The sequence below is a fragment of the Morus notabilis genome, unplaced genomic scaffold, assembly GCF_000414095.1.
Source record: "Morus notabilis unplaced genomic scaffold, ASM41409v2 Scaffold733, whole genome shotgun sequence".
Lineage (NCBI taxonomy): Eukaryota > Viridiplantae > Streptophyta > Magnoliopsida > Rosales > Moraceae > Morus > Morus notabilis.
Window position 1 is genome coordinate 114,537 of NW_010362477.1, and position 21,856 is coordinate 136,392.

Sequence of the window (21,856 nt, forward strand, 5' to 3'; positions counted from 1 at the left end):
CATGATTTGATATTTTCACTCTGAATATTACTTGTTTTGGAACATATTCATTTGCTATATATATATATATATATATATATACGCGTGAGCTTGGTTTTGAAGCTATGTAGTTATTATTGGTTTTTTTATTTGATTTGCTTTCATTTACTTTACCGTTTGATTGGTTTACCATTTGGATTTGCAAATCAAAGCTTGTACATGTTTACTTTCATTTGCTTTATTACCATTTTATAATTGGTTGTAGAGATCGAGTGGATCGAAGCACATTTTTAAAACACTAAAGACTCATTTGGCGCGCATGATTTGATATATAAGATTACATTTGATTGGATTATAACTTAATCGTACTATCCTATCTATGTTTAGCGGGTTGGATTAGTATTAGTAATGTTTTTCTAATCTTATATATTGAACCCTTTGAATTCAAGATTTTTGTTTATTTCAGACATGAAATTATTAAATAACATTAATTTATAAAATTAACTTTAAAATATATAAAATATTTTAATAGATTATTTTTGGAGTTTAGAATTATTATTAATTTTTTTTTTTTTTTTTTGTACTTCAGAATTAGCTAGATTATTTTGGAATTTGGAATCGATTATCCCTAGCTAGATCTAACACAGAGAGAAGCGATGTGTAAACCAAAGATCTAACAACATTGGGTTTCGAGTAGAGAGAGATTTTAACGGATTATCTCCTGAGATTTTTCGAGCAGATATCAAATATATAATGTCATAATGGACAAGAGCTACGTCATAAACTGAACTAGAATAGGATTCACATTTCACAGAATTGAACGTCTAAATAAGGCAGGAATCTTTCCAAATTAAATAAACATGTCGTTTTTTGTTAGCAATAAATAAATAAATAAACATGTCGTTTTTTATTTAAAAAAAAACTAGCAAAAAGGGAAGAAATCAATAGGATCCATAAAAGACTAAAATAAAAAGGGAAGAAATCAGAAATACCACTCAAAATAAAAATATAAAAATGTCACTTCACTTAAAAATAAACAATTGTCATTTAATTAAAAAATAGAAAATAAAAGACCACAATGGCACTTATTTATTTGAGGTAAAACCAAAAATATTATTAATCATGCGAAATATCATTTTTTACAATGACACTTATTTATTTATAATAACATAAATAATAGATATGTATAACTTTTCTCAAATATAAAAGTGCAACCAAACAAGTAAAAATGCGCGGAATGCTATAGATTCACTTACTCATATTGTCCTACACCACAAAAAGCAGCTTGATGTCTTTCAATTTTTCACATATTATTTACCTTCTTCTCAATTAGTTATTTAGGATGAATGTTGTTATTGGTCCTTAAACTCTCTTCTCTCGCTACTAATAGTCTCCCAAGTTTTATTTTAGGGTCATTCATCACTTAAATAATACTATTGAGGCGACATTTTGTTTGATGAAATACTGGAACAAAAAATAAGAATAGAAATAAGTATAGATATATAACAGAATGAGAGTATGAAAATATAAATAAATTACATGATTTATTATTGGAATAATTAATATGAAAATCACAATTATTTGGTTGAGTTAGTTCTTGGAATGAAATCGAATGATAATTATTTGACAAAAATACCATTCATTTCATTGTGATGGTACTTTACAACTAAACTAAAATATGGTCTAAAGTGATAATCTTTTTTGATTTCTAACTAATAATGAAATAATTAAGTGTGTATTATTCTCATAATAGCAAAGATGATATCAATTTTATACAAAAATAAAAAGAAGTTATATAAAAAATATATAAATCATCAATACCATCAAATGCATAAAAAGATATCCAATATAATAAGCGAGTTGCAATGGGGTTAATAGATTCAAATAAGTTTCCATATGAGGTTAGTCAAATGGGTATTTACAGTAAATAATAGAACATTGAAATGGGTAATTTAGGGAGATAGAATTTCAAATAATATCAGTTTCAAAGTGATGATTCCACCTGTGACCTGTCCATTAAATGTTAGAACAGCAAATCCATTCTAGCTACTTTTTAAGTCCTTAATTTTTCTAACCAAACGTAAAAATGATTGAATTTTAAGAATTATTATTCTATTTCAATAATCATTCCATCAAAATCAAACTTAGTGAGCATATAGTAAACTTTATACACATAAAAATTTTTTTTTTTTTGAATAACACTTAAAGGTTTTTTATATGGCTAAAACAAAAAACCTATCTATTTTCTGATCAACTCTCAAAAAAAAAAAATGACAAAAAAAAAATGCAAACAAATAGAAAACCTATCACTAATTATATGATGTGTCCACTTAAATATATCTATTTCTGTAGAGAGTCCACTTCATGATTTGGGAAATTGAGATTTCAAGCCTTTTTTTTACAGTTACAATATCAATCAATTCATTTTCATTTAAATAGCACTAACCTAGTATGGTCGATCAATGTCATTTAAAACCCTTATATTAAAACCCCCACTCCACTGTTTACATCAATCATTGTCATTTTAATTTATTAGAGATTGAATTTGTGGTGGCTTAGTTGCAATTAGCATGCACATACCGTCGAGAATACAAAACTATTGTTGGCTCAGTTCCGAATAACTTAAGCTTTTACGAAAATTGATTGGCTAACATGGGTATTAAGGGCATTTTTAAGTGATACCTCATTCGTACTAACAAGGGAACTTTGAGTAATCTTGATGCAACTAACATTCAAGAATGGTTCTGCAATTCTCATACCGGAACACCAGTGCTCACCTACGCTGGGTGCTCTTCCGGCTGAGTCGAATTTAGAAGTAGAGCTTGAGGGTATCAGAAGGGCTGTTGTAACTGGTGGCTGCTAAACAGTGGAGAGGGGTTGTCATTGAAGGGGATTGTGAGGTCCTTTTGGATGCTCTAAGTTTGAATAAGACTTATTCTGACTGCACACTTTATGCTTAATTCTTTATCTGCTGTCACAGATGTAATGTCTAGTCTGAAAGGAACGTTTATGCTTAATTCATTATGATTTGTGCGCTTGGGCAGCCGCTGTTGGGGTTCGAGAATTGAAATTCCATTGTTGTCATTTTATATTTATATAATTACAATTATCTACATTCCCAATGTGCCTATGATGTAGCACTGGACAGACCGTTAGCGGGAGTATATCATCTTACGAGAATAGAGTATGGTACAGAACAACCAGAATTATGCACAAAAGTAATTGCCCAACCTTAAAGTTGATGGTTTGGCACTCTGGCTGCAAGTCTTAAGGTGTTTATCTTTGCTCGAATTAACCTCGTTTAAGGTAATATAAAGACAATTTCCAGTAACCTAACTTTAAGATACTAGCTGGGTTTCTGTTGTGTTCAGTAAACAAGTATAGGTGTTTAATTAGCTCGCTCGAGCATTTGCCCATTAATCCATTGCACAAGAACTAGACATTTGACATGAGAAGGACTGGAATTCAAATCAAATCATCTCTGCAGCAATAAATAATACAATTATAAGATATAAAGACAAACAGAGCCACAGAGAGACATGACATACATTATGCTTCCACAAAATTATGTCCCAGAAGTCTTATTGTCTACTAAGCTATAACAGCAGTACATTGCAAATTTTCTTTTTGGTATCATTACAGATTACAACTCAAGTATAGTATTCCACAAGTCACTTATTGATCACCCTACATGGGGTAATTTACACGCATTCAATAAATATGCTGGCTAGCTCCCTGTCTTCCCTGTCAGGAATGAGGCATCAGACAAACACTACAGTAAACCCTTATGAAAATAGGGCGGGCGCGCTATGTTGAGGCTTTTACATATAACAAGTGCAAATGAAACTGACGACTAAACATCACATATAATTTACTCCCAGAAGTTCAAGACACATCAAGGCATATACAGCAGGCCTTGACCTGCAACCAGCATCCTCTCCATGGATCAGCTTCAGAAATCGAAAAGCCAAACAAGTCGAAACGAGTTAGAATTTCTGATTCGAGCCAAATGCTTGAATGCAAAATAGCTGCCTCATCTGGTCCCACTGGAGTATGTTTCTGCAGTAGCAGGCGAAAATCTTAAGAAGTCACCTGCTGTTAGTGAGAAAAAAAATAAAATCAACCTTGGTCTAGAATTAAAGGCAATTTTGATCACAACGTAATATATATATATATATATATATATATATATGGTAGGAGATCACAAAGTATACCACATGCAAATCTGGAACCTCTCATGAAATTTAATTTTTCACATTTGCCTTTTCTGTAGTGCGCTTAGCGTTCCTCTGTCGCTTGCGCTGATCGACACTGAGTAAGCCAGGCCTCTTCCTCAGCTTTCCGAATTTTAAGTCTTCTCCTCTAATCATGTACTCATTCCCTGCTTCTGGCATGCTAAAGTCAGCTGGGTTTCTGTTAATACTGCAGATTGAAGACTCGGGACTGATTTTTGGAGGCCAAAAGGTGCCATTATTATGAGGGGTTCCCAGCTTGAGTTCTGTTGAATTCTCTGTAGTGTGAAGTTGCAAAGGGCACATCATAGAACTAGACGCACCAAGCAAACCTTTCTGCAAACCATGACCAGGAATGGCATTGTGATTTGTAGCTAAACCACCACTTGCAAACATGGGATTTAGAGCTTTGTGGCCCCTATTCTGTGCCGGTAAACTGGAGCTTTGCACTTTCTCTTTCCTTCGAGAGCTGAAGGAAACTTGACCCATAAAGTCATTAGGCCGTCCGAAACCTTTATCATGATGAAATGAGGAAGAAGAGGGACCACCAGTTGGATTGAGAGGGAAAAAGTCATGGGATTTCTCAGGAAGTTTATTTTTACCATAATAATCAAGTGGGTATTTCGTAGTATCACTAGGCTTACTATAAACACCAAGTGGGTTTTTCATAATATCACCAGGTCTACTATAAACTCCAAATTCCAGCTGAGAATACTCCTTAGAGTTGTGATCAAGAGGACAGGTCCTCTTGAGGAATTTCGAGTTTCCCCCAGTATTGAAGGCTGGACCTGACTGCATCCCTGCATCCATGAGGCTGAGCAGATGCATTGCAGGTATGGTTTCATTAGAATACAGATCTAGAGATCCCATCAAATTTTGTTGAGGCTCAAGTCCGTTATGTTTGTTAGCAAATGGATACTCTGCATTTCTTCTGCTAAAAGTTTCAGAACCACTGTTTTGATTATGCTTTTCAAGGCCGCCTACGTTAAGATTCAAAAACCCTGGGTCATGCTTCCTAAGAAAATTGAAGTTAGTAGGCTGAGAGGCCACCTTTTGGGAAACATTATAACTTGTGGGCATGTGAAGTGGTATCGTTGAGGACCAGAGATGAGCTGCTTCTTCCCTTGGCCGTGAAACAATTGGGCATTTCTCACAAGGTCCTAACTGCATGCTAGCATTAAGAAACCCATGTCCTGCCATATCCTGATTCAATTTGCAATTTTGAGCACAGCTACATTGGCTAGAACTAACAGGATACTGAACGCCACTTGAAGACTTCTTCTGCCCCAAATGGTTGATGTTGAAATTGTCAGCATTTACATTAGAAATATAATCAACTGACTTTTGTTTGCCGGACTGAACATTTTTCCTTGACGAGTTTATGCCATTTCTGGCCCGGGGATTTCTTCTCTGACCGGTCTCCTCAATTATTCTAAGCTCCCCAGAGCCACAGACTCTATCATAATCTATCGTCTGATTGATCCTTCCCTCATTTGCTGTCTTTAACAGGCGGTTATTATTTTCAGCATTTTCTAGACGCCTCTCGTATTGATTCCTTGCCATGAGTTCAACAATCTCCATTGGAATGTCATCCCAAGCTCCCGAATCAGACACGTTGGCAGCTATTCTGTCAGCATGTTTCCTACTAACTGACGAATGATCCTTAACTAAAATTGCTTTCTCACAGTTGCTTGCACCAGAAATATCCTGTAAACAATTATTGTAATAAAAACTAGAAAGATTAAACCATCAATAACAGAAGTATAAAAGAAATTACTACATTCGAGGAAGAGGGCCAAAAAAAAAAAAAATCAGGACTTGATTAAAATTTTTATGGTACCGTATCAGCAAAAATAAAAGAGAATGCTAAGCAGTTCAGCCTGCATAAATTATTTACGATTTAGTACATGCCTCAACTAGGAAAATGAGTTACTTTTCAACAATTCCAAATCAAGTAACTGAAAAAAAATAAATAAATAAAAATGGCAATATGCACGCATTAACCCAAATGGAAGCCACACTCGATCGTGGCCAACACCATAAAGTTAGTGAAAGTTAGAATAGTTAAAAAAAAAAAAAAAAAAAAAAAAAAAAAAACCGGGACCAATTTTTTTTAGGTTAAAAAATAAAAAATAAAAAAAAAAAAAAAAAAAAAAAAAAACAGAACCGTGACCAATTTATCATGAGTTAAAGTATGAAAAGCACGGTAATTCCTTCATACAAGAAAAATGCACACATATTTTTCTATATGCACAGAATCATATTAATATCCGAAAAATACTTTTATAATCGAATAACAATGTAACAGCACATCATGCCACTTTAGAAAAGATCCAAATTAGAAATGCAGTCAAGCAGACATCAAAACCTGATAACTGATTGGATGCTCAAGTCAGAATATTTGATACGCTTTTCATTTTTAAGTTACAACCAAATATTCACTTTTTAAGAGCAATCTAACCCAACACAGAAATGAATGATAAGTACACAATCAGAGCAAGAAAAAAAAAATGATAAGTATACAAATTTCCATAACACAATTAGAAATGAAAATCCTGAGAAGGGGACGAAACAGATATAACATAATTTATATCATGCAACAATGTTAAAACAACGAGTCTAACATTATGATAAGAGAAAAGCGCATACCACTTGCTTCACTAGAGGATAACAACTCTCTTCAACCTGAGAGTTGTAATTTTGCTCCCCGCTTAAAACAGGCACATTATTTGCATCCAAGTTTCTACTGAATTCACCATGCACTCGTTTCTTGAAAAATGCATACGAAGCAGATTTAGAAGGGATGCTTGAATCAGAAATGTAGTTAGCATCAACATTTGTCCTCGGGATTTCATTGGCGTTGTACTTGTTTGTGGTAAAACAGCTTCCAAGAGAAAGATGCAGTCCTGTATCAATAGATGCATCTTCTGTCGCTGGAAAGGAAACTGGTAGAGGCCCAGTTTGCATGATTTCTTCATTTCTCATGGTTGTATGTTTTTCATGAAAACCACTGTTCCAAGGGAATTGAGGTGTTTGTCCATCATCAATATGTGCCATCTTGCTTTTCTTCTTAAACAAACTCAATTTCTTCTCCTTCCTTGAAGCAGCTAAAGAAATTTTCTCCAGCTCTCCTCTTGCGCATGCCTCTTGATAAAATTTGAAAAAAATACCATCATCAAGGTAACCTTTGGTTTGAGCCGCAACTCGATCCAGGATTTGTTTGGGCAAACTTCCTCTAGTTGGAGCCAAAGAAGAAGGTGCATCAATAGTTTGGTTTTTCTTTCTTTTTTTCTTCCCAGTACTAGGAATGTTGTCATTTCCAAATTTACTCACACAGTTCTTTGTACCATTCTGCAAGTACAATCCAGCAGATGCTTCTTGTTCTAATTCAGAAATCGCGACTGCATTGACAGCTTCTTCGTTTCCCTTTAAGTTATTAGACTTTTTACTTCTGTTGTTCAGAGAGCTCATCTCCGGGGATCTCCCTTCTTCATCCTGAGGCAATTTTCTTTTTTTATCATCACCCAAATCCTCTCCACGATTTTCTGGGAGAGACAACTGATCTTTGGGAACATTAACCGCTCCCGCCCCTGCAGATGCATCATTAATTGTAGCATTCGGAGGAGAATTTTCTGCACTAATGCGATCAGTCTTCGCATCTCCATTGTCGAATAGTAACTCAGTCAGCAAACGCACCTTCCGAGTTTTCCTACGCTGTGAACCACTTGACAGAGGGTGATTTTGATCCTGAAGACTATCTCCAGCTAAGATCTTAACACTCTTAGATGATGCATAATCCTGAAGACTATCTCCAGCTAAGATCTTAACACTCTTAGATGATGCATAATCCTGAAGACTATCTCCAGCTAAGATCTTAACACTCTTAGATGATGCATAATCCTGAAGACTATCTCCAGCTAAGATCTTAACACTCTTAGATGATGCATAATCACACTCATCTAATACCCGCGAAGCATATCCATTTGTCTGTCCCTTCACAGCTTTACCTGCCTCTTCATTCAAACAGGCTAAAGCTGATGCCCCAGAAGCAACCTTTAACTCCTTTTCTTGTTCATCCACAGACTTTTGTTTTTCTGTTTGGCAAATCTTGGAGCAACTCTTACACATGCCCATGTTTGCAGCAGGCTGAACATCAGTAAGCTCATGTTTTCCACAGCAATTCTTATAGGGATCCATAGGTTTGCTCCCTGCCAGCTTTAGAGCTTCTGTTTCAAAAATCATAGACATTAGGACGGTAATAATTTAATGGAAATTAACCTGTAAAACGATTTTAAAGGAATTGTCATTCATAAAAAATTTACCTGTGCACTGCTTAGGTTTCTCCTTAGACACATTTGAATCAATTTCTGGTGGAACAAAGGTTAATATGGGAATTTCATGAACAGCATCATTTTCTGAGCCATTACCATGTCCTAGAAAAAAACATAAAAATCAATAAATAAGAGAGATTCAGATTAGAATATAGCAACAATAATACTCAAAGAAACTGAACTCGCCCTCAAGTTATATATACCTATGATGGTAGTATGAGCTTCTGAAACCAACACTTCCTTCTTGTCACTACACGAAGAAAGTTGGTGGATATTCCTATTTGCATCAGTAGAAGTATAGACATCAGATTTTCTTTTCTCCACTTCATTTGGCTTTGGAGTTTGTTGATCATCTGGGAAAGGCATCACAGAATCACAAAGGGATGGTATCTGAGAGCAAGTGCTGCTGGATTTAGATCCAATACAAGAATTAAATCCTGCGACATTATCTTTTGCAGTGCCTCTAGAACTCATTTCCTGCAGACAACTTTGGCAAGACCACCATCGGAACTTTGGAGCATCTAAAGGGGGTAGCAAAGTCTTTTGCTCTTCAGACTTATTCTGTTCATCCCCTAAAGTGAACGGCCAACATAATTTCCAGTTTTTCCTACGAACTTCAGATACATATCCACTGCATTCACAACATAATAGAGAAACTGCTGTTAGTAAAACCTTCCATATATATTTCATTAAAAAAGAAAACCTAGAAGCCAATCGTTTATTATTCAGGGATAACTCCAGGGGGATGAGCCAAATATTAAAATTCTTAATATAAATAAAAATATGTTCTTGCAATGCCAGCTTTGAAGACCTAACATCAGTGAACCAAAAATTCAAACAAAGTTCCACCAGCACAAGAGTTGTTCAATCAAATTGTCACCTGACATCTTTGAAACAAAGCAAAAGAGCATAATTATATTCAAAGTATGGATATTCAAAGCATAGCTTGATATATAGGATATGAAGGAATAAGAAAAGAAAGGGAGAGAGAGAGAGGAGGAGGAGGCGGAGGAGGATCAGGAGAAGAGAGTAACAGTTCAGTTAGCATGTGCTCTCTCTTAGTCTCTCAATACAAGAAATATAACATATGTGAACAAAAGTGAAACACAAATGCACCCATGATTACATCAAAGCTGTATCATATGAGGCCAAAAATTTTAAAATTTAATAAACAAACAAACAAATAAATAAATAAAAAGAAACAAAGACAAAGAACCCAGAAAGTTCTTGATTAATTCTGTAAAATTTACAGCATAACCAAGAGGCTTACCGTATAGAGAAGTGCTCACACTTCTCCACATAACCCTTGTTATTAACATCTTCAAGATCGATTGATATTGAATCAATCTTAACGAATGATCCGACATTCTTGGAGACAGTATCTGAATCACCCTTTTTATTATTCATCATAATAGTGCCCCCCTTCATGTAAGAGCTCTTAATCAGCCTCTTAGCACTGATGACTTTTGATATACTTCCTACACACAATTGATGACCTATTAATAAGCATCATTATCATATGCCAATATATCAGTAAATCTTGAATAACTACAAGAACACTGAAAAGAAAGCAATGAACGAACTTATCACAACACAAGATGTTGGTCAAATTCCCAAACAATCAAGCTAGGGTTTTGGTCAACCACTAGAAAACCTCGGACGAACCAAATTAGCCAATCAAATTTGTAACGAAACAAACAATACGACTTAGGAAACCCCCACAGATGATGTTTTAGAACATAAAATAGCATCCCACCTTTTAGATATACATGTACATTACAAACCCTAATTTTCCGTTACAACAAATAACAAAACTTTGTGGTGGCTAATTTTATGTCTCACAAGCAATAGAACTACATATGCAGCTAAACCCACACATTGAAGTAGCCAAGCCAATCATAAACTAAGGCCAATAGGATAAAGACACATATTAGGGTTTCATTTCGACGAGACCGATATTGTAGCAACAATAAAAGTTGCGTGATTCTCGGGAGATAAAAATATATGCTATAAAATTGCACAAACCCACCTCAAGACTTAACCTTTACAAACCCCAAATAACAAAGAAAACACAGATATCCTAATCCACAAACAAATTATCCCTAGGGTTCATTTGGTCACAAATTCACACCCAATAAAGAACAAACCTCACATCCAAAATCACAATCACAATCAAAATAACACTCTCAATTGTCGCATAAACGCACAGATTAATCCTCCAGAAGAAAACCCAGATGAAGAAATGTAAAGGAAGCCCCAAACTTGACGTACTAAACACAGTAAAATAGCTCAAAATCTGAAACGAATCAGCTCAAAACTGAGCTAATTAAAGCTCGCACCGATAATCAACACCAATCGAATTGTAATCTACCTCAAAAACGGAACATCGGAGATTGATTAGATCGCGAAAACAGACCTTAAACTCAATCGAGCATCACATGAAACGACAGTACCAGCGTCTGGGCGAGCTCCGATTCTCCACGGCCCGTCGAGAAAACGACACTAAAGGAGAGAGAAACCCATCGCCGAAGACCCACGCCGAGCTGCGAGACGAGATTCGGAGCTGGCGGAGAAGAATTTGGGTGCGAACTTTGGCGAAACCCTAGAGTGAGAAAGAAAGGCTTTCGATCTTTTAGAGAGAGAATGGGTTAAAAAAAGAAGAGAGAGAGAGAGGGGAAAGAGAGAGGTTTTATCTTTTTCGTCTTGAAGAAGAGAAGAGGTTTTTGTTTGTTTGGTCCTGTTTTGTTTTTGTATTAAAAATTGGCCACACCATGCCATGTCATGGACATGCACACACCGTATCCTTGTCGCAAAAACATGTATTTATAGTAATGAGCTTACGTGGACTAATGGGTTTCTGACACGTGGAACAAATGTGCGGTTCTTATCACAATTCCATTAAGGAAACCCTAGAAGAGTGAATTTTGTAAGAAAAATATATTTTTTAAAAAAAGTTATGTCCCCACGCGTTTCTTACACGCTCTGTTCGCGTCACTTTGTATATATTTCGTTTTATCTTTTTTACCTGTCGTGTCAAAGAGGGAGAAAGATGCCTTTGCACATTAGTGGCTTCTGATTGGAGCGTGTTCCACACCGCCACTGGTGGGAGAGTGGAAGTAGCCAGATATAACCCTAATTTTTTTTTCTTGGTGAGTAATGAGCATCTATCTAACCCTAAGAGCTAAGATATCCTGGCCTGCCAAATTAAAAGAGTTGAAAAAGATAAAAAGAAAAACCTATCAGATTTTGGAGTAAAAGAAAATATGTGAATAGTAATTGGGGATTTAGGATGATGGAAAAACAGATTTTTGCATACCAAACAAGAATGTATGAATAACACAAAAAAATAATCATCTTTTTTTAGGCATGAGAGTGATTTATATATATGTTATCTTTGAAGTCGGAGATCTTGTGTTCGAAATTTTGTAAAATGAAAAAGGCGTGAGCATTTAACGAAAATAAGATGAGTGAAATAATTACATGCATTTTTTGGAAAAGTATATTCTATAATTTAATGATATGATAAAATAACCGTCTTCTTCCGTGTCGTAATGGTTGTGTTCATTGTCTTTGAAGTAAGAGGTCTTACATTCAAAACCTTGGAAGATAAAAAAGGATAACATTTATAAAAAGAATAGTGATACTATATACATTTTAGGGAAAAAAATTATTTTTATACATACATAGGTTTCGTTATTGATGAAAGAAAAATGTTCTTACTACAGTTTTAGTAGCAACTCTAGCTATATATGGAAATATTCCAGGGTTGGTGTGTTATCCATGAGCTCTATGAGCCACTGAAATATTCGGTACAAATTGATATCATTGTTATACACTTATATATTTATGTTTGTGTGTTTATATAATAACTCATGGCCGGCAGAGAATTTTGATTGACTGATCAAGTGAGTTAGAGATAATAATTCGGTGATATCAATGAAGAGAGATTAATTTTACGACCATTCCTAACAGATACATATGTAATATTTTCATTGCTAGTTTAACGGGTCTTTTTTCGGCTGACATGTATGTATTGACTTAGTAGGTTATTATTAGGTAATTATATATAGCGTCACGAGGCATCAAAAGTGAGTTACTATTGAAATTGATGATCGAAATTTCTAATGGAGAGAAAAAAAATTGAAAAAGAAGAAGAAAAATAATTAAAGCTTAATTATAAGGAATTGGAAATAAATAGGACAGGCATATTGAAAGGGATGCATATATAATGGTTAGCCTTATAATGTGGGGAGGGCCCTCTCACCCCTATAATATTTTCCTGTAATCATGGACGTTCATCCAAAAGAGCGTCTTTAAAGAAATGTTTAGTAGGGAAGTGTTTCCATGACTCAAGATTCCTGTCTGCAGCCTATATTTCCAACATAAATATATATATATATATATATATATATCATCGTAAACAATAATTCAGTAATCGACATGTTTTTAGTGTTATTTTGATTGGGACTTCTAAATATGTGGTAGTAATGGTACCATATCCAAAGCGCATGCACTTTTACTTATCGAAAAAAGAATGGCTTACAGCATGAGCAGAGAAATAATAATAATAATAATAATTATACCTTTTTGTCATGTGCATTTTACTCCTTATTTTATTTTCTTATTATTAGGTCCATTGAGAATATTTGTGGGTTACTGCCTTATAATTAGCTCAAAATTCATTAGTACTTAATGGATTAAGATGACGCCTTTTGTCTTTGACGTATTAAGTACTTATATAATGTAAATATTTTTCTGCGTATGACGCTCCCATATATAATGATCACATCTAAAGAAAAAAGTTACGATTTATTGTCTCACCTCACACTTTTAACAAAAGATAATATTCTTATTAAGTAACATATTATATTATGTAACTTAATTTTGTAGTTAATCTATGACAAAAAAAGCATATACATATTATATATATATATATATTTGCACACTCACACACATCGTAGAGCCCTAAAAATTGACGTAGAAGCTTGTTTTTTCGCTTGAAGATGCAATAGCTACGGGAAAGAATCTTCTAATCGTAAGAGTTATATATATTTTTAGACAGTATCGGGATAATGCATTGTTCGAAGAGACGAGTAATATACTATCGTTAGAAACAAAAGAAAAGAAAAAAGGGAAAGAAAGGTCGTAGAATCGTAATTACGTGGTAATTAATTGGACATTTTTTGAACGATTTTGCTGTACGTACTTACGTATGTAACTGTCATAATTAATTAGTAATTAATTTGAGATCGATTCATCTACCAAAGGGGATATTATTATTACCTGATCATGCGTGCGCCAAAAGGATCGGACCACTTAATTTGTTAACATGCAGATCTAAACAAATTGATCCTTTTTTTTCAGCAAAAAAATATTTTTTTAAAAAAAAATTACTGGTAATATATAAACGTGAACAAAGTTAAGTGTATCGGATCGACATTGCTTAATTATCTTTTAGTGTTTGATTTGATTGACCTGCTTTTACGCCAGATTAATTTTGTTCACGTAATTTATTTTTGCTTGGAGTTTACGCGATCTGCTTGTTTCATGTAAGCTTTACTCAATTTTTATGCACGAATATAATCCTTTTGCCCATTTCTAGTAATTTTATTAGACCATAAATTATGAAGTAGCTAGTTCATTTTTTTTAGAACTCATGCAAATACATAAATATTAGTAGTTAATATTGTATATTCCTAGGCACCCATATATACATATATAAATAAATATACATATATGCATATGTATTTATTGAATGAGTTTTCAATGGTTACGTTTTTAACGTTGTTACCGTCAAATATAAAAATTTAATAGCATAACGTGATAAGAATTAAATTTCAGAGGTCATAATTTTATTTTAACTAACTATCTAATTTATTACCATCGTGGGATCAATATTATCCACCAATGAATAAATAATGGGGTAACCATTAAAACTTTACTTGGCCCAAACACACACACACACACATATATATATATATATATATATAAATTTATATATACTGTATGCATGCCTATATCTATTAAGTATTAGCAGATCATAATAGGAGAGAAGATATGGTTAATTTATTATATATTCTCTTTTTTTTAGCAAGATTATATATTATCTTTTTTCTCACTAAATATTACAAATCATTCGGGTATCTAATTGATCAATTGCATGTCTGATATTAAGTAATTTGTTTTATTTAGGGTGATACTGTGGTGGTGTTTATGCCCTTTCAAAAGTTCTTGATTAATTTTTCATTGACTACCAACCCAAAAGCTTTTCCTAATTAAACTTACTTTTTTTCTTTCTAAAACCTAAGTTAAGTTAATTATTTTATAATATGAAAAAATATACGTTTTTTGTTTTCTATAAGACATACACACACATATATACATTTATATATGTATATAGACGACACACACACAAATAGAGATTATAGTAATCTAAAAAAGAGAGTGCCATTTGGAGCTAATCAATCGCACGCAATGAAGTTCATGCTCTAATATTTAATGAAGTTGTTCAATTTTTATATATCTATTCTAGCTGTACTCACCCATAGAAAAGTTTTAAACCGCTTATAATAAGATTTTTAACTAATTAAGCTGTAATTATTTAATTAAATCAAGCATGTAGCTAGTGCAAGTTCCAAGGTGATCATATATCTTTATTATATTTAATAATTACGTGTAGAATATTTACGAACGTCGCGAATATCCAAAAATCAAAGTGAATGGACGTGCAATACGTTACTAGTATATATGCATTACTGTCAAATATTCGTGTATTTATTGATCAGTTGTACTGTAACTAATAAGAGATTGCTAATTGCCCATTTATATAGAAATACATATATATATATGGAGTAAAATTATTTTACCAAAATATCACGAATATATAAACAAATAAACTATAGCTAGGTATGAAATTTCCGTTTTCAGTTTAAAACATAAAAAACGTTATAGTTCGTATATACCGATCCTGTGCATAAATTATATGTCTAGGTTAATGGGGTCACTAAAATTAAGTGGAATATTATGACCGTCTAAAAATCACCGGCTGTAAATTCTATATATAAATGGAGAACGTGTGTATATATACCGGAGTAATCATGTACACATACACGATTAGGAAGAAAAAAAAATCATCTACACATACATAATTAGCACACGAAAAAATTATGTACGCATACGTATATATAAAATACTTAATAGTAGAAATTATTATTTTAACCATTATATTAGTTTGTCAAAAATCATATTAATTGTGAGTGTTTAATTATATAAAAAATTTAAATGACATAAAACATAACTATTCCTACTTATAAATTAGACTGTAAAATAGTTAAAACAACAATTTTTACCGAAAAAAATTTCAAATATATGCAGTGTGAATAATGTCTAGCATATAATACGATATGGAAATTATACATGCATGCAATGGGGTCTAGGTAAGTGCATACCACGTGCATGTGGTCCACTTATCCAAAAATGCATAGAACTGTGATGGTTTTTTTTTTTTTTTTTTTTTTTTTTTTTTTTTTTTTTTTTTTGCTTAATAAGATCCGTTTATGATTAACAACCCCCTTTTTTTCCATTACACTTTTCCTACCTTTTTTTTTTTTTTTTGGGATAATCTCTTGGCTACTTTTCTCTTCTGGCCCGACCTTTTTCCGGCAAGGCGGAAAAGGAAAAGCCTTCCTTCAACATTATCCTTCCAATGTCTTTCCATGGTCAAAATTAACGCTAGCTAGAACCTAGAGTACCTGTAAAAGCTTTAATCACGTCAATTAAAACTACTTTTTAGTACGGAAAATTAAGATATGAATGGCGTCAAATTACAATAAAATCATATCAAATTAAAATATGATAAATTAATAAAAAAAAAATTAACAGCTAAAAATTATATACTATTAGTATGATAATTTTTAATATTTACCGCGTAAATTTCTTATATAATATATACATGTATTTTTTTTTTAAATATGTGTGTATATATAACTTCGGAAGAATGCTAGCTTTTTCCCCTCACAATCTTATAATCTTATACTTAGTACTATTGCATGCTGGAGTGTTTGCTGATAATTAAGTAGTTAATCTCACGGATTTCTCTTTCTTGTTCTCGTTTTCATTGTCGTTAGGTATATATAGTCCTTAAAAATATATTTAAAGTCTTACACATACACGCATTGATGAATTAAGACCAATGAGAAATTAAAAGCTGGCCCTAATAAGGCACTGTCAACTGTTGTGAGCTGGTCATAATTAACTCGGTTTCTGCCAGCTACTTTTCACTTTCATCTACAATATTTACAATTGACATATATGAAATTCCTTTGTCTTCTAGAATCTAGATGTAGAAATATGGCAAATAGCTGTGATGCCTGAGTGATTTTTCCTTGATGAGCGTGGCTTATGTACCTTAATTTCTAAAGCATCAGGAACACACACACACACACACACACACACACATATATATATATATATATATTATATAATATGTATTCATGTATATATAGATACTATCTCCCGGATTAGCAAAAGAAAAAAAATACTATCTCCCGAGCTTTCATAATCGAAACTGTTATTGCAACAAAAATTTCTCATCTTAATGGCAATTTTTTTTTTGTTTAAATGATAAAAGCCAATACGTACGTGAGTATCTATAAATATAGAGAGAAGCATGGAAATAAAATAACAAAAATAAATTAAGGGGCCGTTTAAAAGATATATTTAAATCATAATTTATTATTAGAGAAAATTTCAGATTCTACCATCTTATATGACTTACTAAAAGTACTCATTTTAAAAACTCTACTCCTTAATTAGTTTTAGTCTAAAAGATAGAAATATATAGGCTAGTGTTAAGATAGAAATAAAAAGGGGCTCTATTTTAAAGGGTGTTTTAAAAAATTATTTTTTTAATTATGATGTTTAAAATTTAAATTTTTTATGAGAGAAAAACACAGTAACATAATTAATAGTTTGAGTTTGAATTTGAGTTTGAGTTTGAGTATATAAAACAAACGGCACTAAAACCCGTTTCTAAAAATATTAACTTATTCAAGATAGTAGCAGGGATTTGAAGATTTCTAGAAATTATATTATAGCCCCAATTGAACGTGCCAAGTTAATTAAAATGATTGCGATACATTACAAATAAAAAAATTGGGGTTAAAACAATCCTTTTAGCTAATAACTTCTTTAAAGGGAAAAACAACTCATCTAGAGTAATATATATTTTCCGACTTAATTATAGAAGGATAACTCTTCACGGCTATAACCCACTTAAATACAATAATCCTATCATATATATACATAATTACATATATATAAATTCCAACCTCGCTTAAGATATAATTGTTGCTTTTCTATATATAGTTTCAGTTTCCCATATGAACCTGAAGTACTCGTGTTTATATACATTTTGATGAAGATTTGTATAATTGGTCGGAAAGGAATCCCCGTAGATTTTGACATCAACTTAATAATATATATATATATATATATATATAGTGCTGAATAAAACTTAAATCTCTGGCTGTTCTCAAAATGAAATCCAAATCTGGTTATAATTATTATCATTTTTTTTCCTTCTGATGAGCTGATTATACGTGATGTATAGTTGGGAATAGAAAATGATGGCGTACGGCGTTAAAAGCAGTACATTTATTTGCATGTCATGAGATAGCTATATTTTTGGCTTGTGATTAAGTACGGTCGACGTACGTGTGGTAGAGATGACTAGGTCTAGTCTAGGGTACTATTTGCTAATTGGTGATAGCTGCAGACTGTCGGTGTGAATATTTGTGTTTTTTGTTCTTTAAAAATAAATAAGCATACATATTTTTGGAATAAAATTATTTTAGTACGTGTATTATAGCGAAATATGATCTTAATAATTTATATTTTTGATAATATTAAAACAGTATTATAACGTTTTTAAAAACATCTTCTTAATACTTTAAAACGGATTTTTAAGACATGTAATGTCCTAATTATATTTCTTACTTATTAAATAGAAATAAATATTTTTTAAAAAAATCCAAAAATATTTTAAAACAATAAAATATTTAAAAGAAGATGACAAAATAATAAATTTTATGATTTTGTTTCTAGATTTATTAGTTTTTAGTTAATTAAATAAAAAAATACTAAAGTCATTTTACATCTTAAAAATAAATTTTAAAGAACTAAAAAAATATTTTTTACACTGTCGAGGGATTATTTTTTAATATTATAAAGAACACAATATATTAAAAGCGTGTTTCACTGTGATACTGAGTATTAAAATAATTTTATCCTAATATTTTATTATCATTCTATAGTTTCATCCCACTCCTTAAAAACAAGGAAGGAAAATGCTATATATTTTAGTAATATATATATATATTGCTCGGAATATCTGTTATATTTGGATAAATGTGATTCGACCCTCTACGGAAGATCTTTTTTTCCCTTTCTTCTTTTTTCTTTCCTGTACGTAAATGATTTAACGCTATCGTCACGTACGTCATGAAAAAAATGTGTATTACTGTTTAAACATTATGCATTCTCTGTTGGAATATTGTTACCCAGAATGCCAAATATAAATTATACTTTCTATCTTTATTGATTGGGGTTTGACCATTCTAAAAGAAAGTTTGTAATTCCAAATTTCCAATTAAGAGATCTCATAAATATTGCTAGTTTTTCAGCTACTCAAAACTAGTTTACGTGACAATTTATACTTATCATGAATTATACCATAATTTGATATATAAGTTTATAATTTTGATGAGTAAATATGATTAAAACTATCTAATAGAATATTGCTTTGCTTATATATATAAAAGACAATAATAATAAGGTAAGAACAAAGAAGAATAGTGTGATCTCTCCTACTTTCAAAAATTTAATTTTTAAAAAACTTATGAGGGAAGGATTTGAACTTACATTTCGAGTTGGAGTCAAAGTCAAGTGTGGATTTACAACTGATTAGGTTATATTTACAACGACTTTAAAATTTGTATTTACTTGAAAATGCAACTAAAAAATATATATTCACTTGAATAATAAAATAAAAACATAATATACTTAATTATAATCTTGAATGTCTTTACAGTCGGTATTCTTAAGATTTTTTCATGTGACGTAACTAGTAGATCGATAACAATCATGATATTTTGGCCAACTTATATATGTATAACATAAAAATAACTAAGGCATTGTTTACTTCGCGAATTTGAGTTTTTAATTCAACTTAAGATGTGACATTTTTTGAGAATTTTTTACTGTAATAGAAAAAGTTAGATTTGACATTTTCTGAGAGCTTTTTACTGTAAAAACTTAAAATTGAAAACTCGAATCGGTAAAATGAACGAGGCCTAATACCTAAGTCAAAGGATCTTATTACTATGCAATTTATAAAAATGCAACAGATTTTCAATGTTCGTTTCTTTTTCATATACCAAATGTTTTAGACATATTCAGAAAGTATACGATATTCGTTTCTTCTCCTCTTCGTATATTGCCAAATAATAAATGTCCACACTCTATTTTGACCATAAAAACAAAGATTATTTTCATAAATGCTTCTTAAATTATGTACTATATTTTAAAATGCCTTTTAATTTTTTAAAATGATTCAAAACACTTTATGATTTATAGAAAACATGTCAAAATACCCCTTATGTTTATCTATAATAGTAACGGAATTGCTAATGTGACAAGTATTTAAAGATTTTTTCTTTGATAAATGAGGATCCGTTTAGTTCGCTGATTTAAGTTGAGACGTGACTTTATGTGAGAGCTTTTATTGTAGCAAAAAGTTAGATTGACTGTTTCTGAGAGATTTTTACTGTAACAAAATTCGAATCGGTGAAATGAACGGGACCTGAATATTAGAGGTTAATAAAAGGTATTAAATTAAAAAAAGTTAATAAAACCCAGAAGTTGAACAAATCAGTGAGCTTTTTTTTTTTTTTTTTTTTTTTTTTTATAAAAAAGAAAAATCAAATGAAAACACCAGGAAAACCCCCATCAAACAAAACCCACGCTCTACCTTCCCATGGTGAAGCCATCCTTGTCGAACCCATCCTCTTACTCTCGACCCATTAGCGGAAGCAGTTGCGTTTAAGAAGGTGTGGCGATGAAGGTAGGAGCGAGGGGGCTGGGTTGTTTGCACGACAAGGCTTGGCTCATGACGACGACGACAGATGCTGGGCTTCTCGGGCGACGATGATGCTTGGCGTGTGAGTCGATGGTGCTTGGCGGCCATGGGTCTAGGCATGAGGTTCAACGGCCATAAATCTAAGGATTCCTGATCATTGGGAACTGATTCGTTTAAGATTTCTTTTTTTCTTTTTTCTCTCTGTTTTCCATTGAATCTGAACGTTTATGCCTATTTAGTTCGTGGGTGGAAGTATTACCAGGAAAGTGAGAAAAGTCTCATCTAAATACTCGTTATTAGAACTTGGAAGCAAGACACCATGTTTGTTGATTAGTTCGAAACGGCCCTCAATCCGCAGGGCTTTTGTGTTTTTGGTCATGTTTGCACATGCTTGTCGTGGGTTTTATCTCCCAGAAAGCTACATGCACACATATTCCAAATGCCAAAGTTAATTCCTTGACCTCCATTAAAACTGAGCTTCCATTTAGCTACTACAATCTCCCTTACTACACGCCCAGTGGTGGTATCAAGAAAAACGCCGAGAATCTCGGCGAACTTCTTATGGGATATCAAATCGACAAGACAACTCTCCTTTTCTCTTTTTTGTTTTTTTTTAAATATTTAAGCATTTTTATATGTTTAATTAGAATTTAAGTCCCGTTCATTTCACTGATTCGAGTTTAAAATTTGAGTTTTGCTATAGTAAAAAACTCACATAAACAGTTACATCTAACTTTTTTACTACAGTAAAAAACTCTCATAAAGTCACATATAAACTCAAATTAAAAACTCAAATCAGTAAACTAAATAAGTTTAATAGATGTTAAAAGATTGCCATGTTAGCACTTCTGTTAAAAGTATAGACATATTGGGACGGAAAGGGTATTTTGACATATTATTTTTATAAATTAGAGTGTTTTGAATCATTTTGAAAAATAAAAGGACATTTTAAAATAGAGTATATAGTTTAAAAGTATTTATGAAAATAATCTTAAAAAAAATAAATGCTTTTAATGAGAATTTTTGTTTAAAGTAAAAAATCATATCAATTTTTTTAAAGGAAAAAATCTCTACAATGGCGTTGCACATCTTAGTAAAGGAATTGTTCCTGTTTAGTTCGTTGATTCGAGTTTTTAATTTGAGTTGAGATGTGACTTTATGTGAGAGCTTTTTACTGT

At 32.2% G+C, this 21,856-nt stretch overlaps 1 protein-coding gene across 2 annotated transcripts; it reads right to left on the bottom strand.

The window, feature by feature from the left end:
* Nucleotides 1-3,469: 3,469 nt before the first annotated feature.
* LOC21390659 (protein EMBRYONIC FLOWER 1) lies at nt 3,470-11,206 on the bottom strand. 2 transcript variants are annotated; one of them, XM_024168080.1, is made up of 7 exons: nt 10,959-11,206; nt 9,813-10,020; nt 8,746-9,173; nt 8,534-8,644; nt 6,861-8,437; nt 4,194-5,918; nt 3,470-4,038 (listed from the first exon to the last, which is right to left on the bottom strand). In XM_024168080.1, the coding sequence occupies exons 2-6, from the start codon at nt 9,968-9,970 to the stop codon at nt 4,224-4,226; spliced, it is 3,969 nt and encodes a 1,322-aa protein (XP_024023848.1). In that variant the 5' UTR covers nt 9,971-10,020; nt 10,959-11,206; the 3' UTR covers nt 3,470-4,038; nt 4,194-4,223. The 2 variants fall into 2 exon arrangements, with proteins under 2 accessions (XP_024023848.1, XP_024023847.1); XM_024168079.1 differs by having other exon boundaries at nt 3,470-4,074.
* Nucleotides 11,207-21,856: the final 10,650 nt, after the last annotated feature.